This window comes from Trametes versicolor (genome assembly GCF_000271585.1).
Source record: "Trametes versicolor FP-101664 SS1 unplaced genomic scaffold TRAVEscaffold_1, whole genome shotgun sequence".
NCBI lineage: Eukaryota > Fungi > Basidiomycota > Agaricomycetes > Polyporales > Polyporaceae > Trametes > Trametes versicolor.
This window is the reverse complement of record NW_007360321.1, coordinates 4,255,721-4,260,397: the sequence shown is the minus strand read 5'-3', so window position 1 is coordinate 4,260,397 and position 4,677 is coordinate 4,255,721. Positions and strand designations below refer to the sequence as shown.

Below are 4,677 nucleotides of genomic sequence, written 5' to 3'. Positions count from 1 at the left end.
TCAGTGTGCACCGGTTCTAGTCGCAGCATGCAGTGCTGCAATGGGAGCTCCCGGTACTGCTGCTGCTGCTTCGATGGTTCCCCGTGCCTCGCGGGTGTCCTTCAAGAGATATGTGGCAATCTCCTGTGAGACATCCTGAGGATCTTCTGCCGGCATAGATGCGACACATTGTACCTATACACGTACGTGATCAGACAATCACATAAGACATAAGAACAGTACAACTTACCGTCGCTTGGAGATCAACGTCACGCAGAAAACTTTGCATCATCGTGATCTCGAGCTGCCCGCCGCCCCAGTTATTCAGATTAAACGACTTGAACAATTTGTTCAAGCGCTCGGCCAGGAAAGCCCAGATGTCGTATACTGTACCGTAGTCCTCGAGCTGTGGCTCCGTGTGCAGAGCGAAATGATGGTTAGGAACCATCTTCTCAATGCCATACAGCTCAAAACACCAATGTCAATCAGCGCAGAGTACAGCGTAAGCGATGAAGTGCGTACACCGCAACATACCTTTCCATAGTCTACCAGGTACTCGTGGAGGAGCTGACATCCTCGTCGCCGAGTCTCATCCGTGACGGAGCTCGCAAGGATCAACTTGAGCGCAGTTGAGAGCTTCAAGAAAAGGTCTACTTCGCCTGCGTGCATGCGTGGTACAGGGGGGGCAGGAGGAGGCATCGGTTTAGGGACCTTGGCCTTCTTTGCTTTCGGCACCTTAGGCGCCTCGTGCTCCACCGTCGCCTTCTTGTGCGCGTCGTTCGCCTTCTTCCATGCGTCCATGGCCTTCTGGTGCGTCTTCAGCGCTCTCTGATGCTCCTCGTGCGATGCTGGGAGGAATCGCTCCCACAGAATCGGAATCTGCATTGCATGAGGATATCAATAACATTGGTGCTACACGGGAGGCGGCAACACTTACCACTATGACGCCAGGGTGTAGAGCCATGTTCTTGTATTCATCTGCAGAGAGAGCCACCTGCGGGCTCGCCGACACGAGTGGGAAGATGTCCCGCCCATGATGGAACGGTGAACTACTTTAGGATTAGCTATGCATACGTCAAATGATGATGGTCAGTACGCACTGATGCGAGGAAGTTATGTAGGACCTTGAGCTCGCGCTTTGTTCCCGCATCTGTATCTGCGCGTAAGGCGTTACCGCGAATCCAATGAGTGTACCATTGATTCTTGACTAGCCCTGCACACGCACGTGTCAGTACATGCAAGTCTTGCAGCTGATATGGTAATCACGTACCTAGCAACAAGTTATGCATGGGGTCGATGACCATCATGCGCGTGATTTCGAAGTATGGAAGGCGGGAGAAGGCGGTCCATCACGTGCCGTGCTGCTTGAAATGCGCTTTGCGTTCCTCGTTGTCATCGAGGTCGTTCCATTCTTGTCCGCGGGCACGGTGCTCTGCATCAGTTCGTTCGGGAAGATCTGGTAAAGCAACGTTAGACAATGCCATTACGTGAGTGTACCCACGTACCTTCCGTCTGCGACCGCGTTATCCAGGTGTACATCTCCGCTAGCTTGGCCTCGCATTTGGGACACGGGTCCTCATTGTGGTTCTTGTCAGCAAAGCCGCCCGACTTACACATACCGGGGTGATCCAAGGACGCGCAGATGCAAGCTACACGTGTATTGATGCCTGGATGCAATGGGTTATGTGATATAGAATGGATCAAGACGATATCAACTCACCGTGTGGATGGGAGTATGTGGGCGCTGTGATGCCCTCATAGTACAAGATGAGGAGGTCTTCGATAAGGAGCTCCTGATAGTACTGTAACTCCTCCGCGTCAGGTTCGTTTGGCCCGGGCGTCATCGCACATGGCATCATGTACTGCATGCAGTACCTGTACTTGATCGGTCAGCGGTGATATTCAATGGGAGCTGAAAACCTCACACGTACCGAAGGAGCCGATCGAGGTTTGCGATTGAACATGACAGGATGCCGGAGGAGTGTGAGGGTGCGAAGGGACTGCGCCTACAAGAGAACCTGAAGAAAGAGTGTTAGCTTGACACGAACAAACGGGGGTTGTCGATGTACCAGTCAAGGTGATAGATCACCCCTATGCGGATCTCACCGTGCGCCTGAGGCCCGAAGAACGGCAGGCCATCATGGCCCTTCAGTGTCTTCCAAATCCGCCCATCTTGTATCCGCCTGTACTCGCCTGGGATGGACGGAATGTTCCGCCATTCGTCTACCTTGATGTCCATGTGTGGACGTGACAGAAAGTCGAGGATAGCAGCTGAGAGGGGGCGAAACGGAGCTGCGAAGCGTGGAATAGCATGGGGCAGTGCCGCGCCAAGGTATTCCATGACAACAGCGAGGGCACCACGGCTGAAAAGGGGTGTTTTGCATACTGGACAGAGGGTGGAGGGGGCGATGTCGGGGCGAAATAGACGGTGACACTGCGGGCAAGTCGGGAAGATGTGAAAGCGGTCTGTGAGGTCCAGACGCTTGAGTGCTGTGGTGAACGTCTTCGGCATCGGGTCATTCAAGTCGATGACCCCCAGAGCTATGAATATGGCGCGAGTGGTGAACAGGATGATCGTCGCAGATCGGAAGGTGATATGGTGGCGTGTGTGGAGGTAGGTGACCATCAAGAGGATGGTTCGCACAAACCATTTCTCATGGGAACTGAGGAAGACAGCGCGGTCTGTCCCGCGCCGGGGGGGGCGCCTGGAGTACAGCAAGACGGGCGTACAGCAGGTCGACGGCCTCGAGTGAAGAGTGAGGTTGAACAGGACCCTCGTCGAGCGCGGAGCCCGGCAGAATGACCACGTCCTCGCCAGCTTGGGAAGCATCGTTGCCAGACAGTCCATCCATGTGCTCTGCGGCAGGCTCGACGATAGCAGCGGGCTCAGGCCGTGCCTGTTTGACGAGTTGGTTGAATTAGTAGGGCACACAGGCGGCATGATATACAATTGACTCACCACATCGAGCTGTGCGAGCCGTGCCTGCAGCTCAAGTTCATCCTCGTCGGCATCGGCATCAGCATCGTCATACAGGCCGAGCTGCATTCCCTCTTCAGATGGGTGGGTGCCGGATGTGTGGCTCGATGCATCTAGTCCATGGTCGAGCTCTATGGACGGTGTGGACGGACGGCTTTGCAAGGCAGGAGGACTCAGGAGCGGCGGGGTATGCTCTGTATGCCTGCCTGCAGCTGAGGCTGGTTGTAGCTGATTGGGCCCAGTTGTTGGTGTATAGTACATGTCTTCAATATCGTGATCATCCTCAGCACGTAACTGCACCGAACAGAGTGCCTGCTGACTCCTTAATCAACTGATATCTAGCCTTTTGCGCCCTGATCTTACCTCAATGTATTCCTGGCTGGATCCGGAAGGTAGAGGTATCAGCGACCTCTCCCGGTCGCGTACTTCAGCGACAGGGACCTTGTCAATGTTCTCAGAGTCATCTACGTGCGGTATTCGAGGGCGCTGTGGACTTCGCGGGCGATCTGAGGAGGGATGTGGTGAAGGGGGGCCGCACTTTGAGGCCTGGTTGTGCCCAAGCTTGTTGTCGCCACGGCCGTGTCCGTGGGCTAATACGCCATGGCCGAACGGTCGAGAGGGGCCCGTACTGCTTCCCCCTGGAGCACCTAGTCGTCCTGAGCCTAGTATTCGCGCACCACGACCCCTGACGCCGCGCGCCCTCTGCAGTTTATCGGACCCGCGCATGAGGTCCTTCCTCCGATGCATGCGCTCTTCGTGGCGCGGTATGTCGACGCCTTCCGCATTCTCGAGCTTGCATATTGACTCGCAGGTGCACCGTACATGGGTGGACATCGCAAGACCCCGAGAGATGCGAGCACAGAGAGCGTCGAGAGCGGTGGGGATGATGGGGGGATAAGGCAAGCGGTGGACTTGACCCTTTCCCTGTCTTGTCGACCTTGAGCTTGAGCCCTAGACGTTGCTGAGTACACCAGATAGATAGATTCACGACTATATTATGTATACGCTGCCCACGAGTAGAGCCGGAGTAGGCGATGTACGCGGATGTGGTCAGCGTGCACTTGCGGTGCGAGTGGACCATTTAGACGCTCGGCGTCCAGAGGCGACCAGATGACGTAGACGCCTATGCTCTCGCTTACTCGGCGAGCTGACCTGATTATCTATTCGCCTCGGACGACTACATTGCCAGGCTCTGTTTACTACGGTATGTACTAAAAATGCGTTGAACGCAGTGAGGGCACTATTCAGCAAGACAATGTGTTTAGGCACTTTTATGATCATTTGATGCTTCAAATATGAATTACCCCATTGAACACACTCCATAAGCATGATTATGTGACCTCATTGCCTGATCAGATTGCCATATATGGTGCAATGCCACACATGAGCTGCAATACTGCATTTATGATAGTTTGAGCTCCTTCCAGATTTCATTACTGAATACATAGACAGTACCATGGAATAGAGATTGAAATTCTGAGTCTGGTGGTATATGACACTTGGGGGTGAGGCAGTCATGTCATCAGGTCATGTGCTCTGGGCGCTTTTTTCCCCCAATTGTGGCACCAATAGGATTTTGTACTGTGTATAGTGGCAGCTGCATGAGTCACATCCAGGTCATTTTTAAATATATGGACTCTGCTCATCCATAGCTCTCTGTTGATGCATATTTTGTGGCATATGGACAACTGGGGACCAAGATATTGAGGCATTTGTGTTGG

At 53.9% G+C, this 4,677-nt stretch overlaps 1 protein-coding gene across 1 annotated transcript; it reads right to left on the bottom strand.

The window, feature by feature from the left end:
* Nucleotides 1-3,790, bottom strand: TRAVEDRAFT_16965 (uncharacterized protein; the record flags this gene model as incomplete). The annotated part of the gene is made up of 13 exons (XM_008033568.1): nt 1-174; nt 230-445; nt 514-858; nt 917-973; nt 1,080-1,192; nt 1,485-1,628; nt 1,700-1,854; nt 1,911-1,985; nt 2,028-2,642; nt 2,710-2,876; nt 2,939-3,250; nt 3,320-3,420; nt 3,634-3,790. 13 exons carry the CDS (start codon nt 3,788-3,790, stop codon nt 1-3), a joined length of 2,631 nt encoding a protein of 876 aa, XP_008031759.1.
* Between the last annotated feature and the right edge of the window lie 887 nt (nt 3,791-4,677).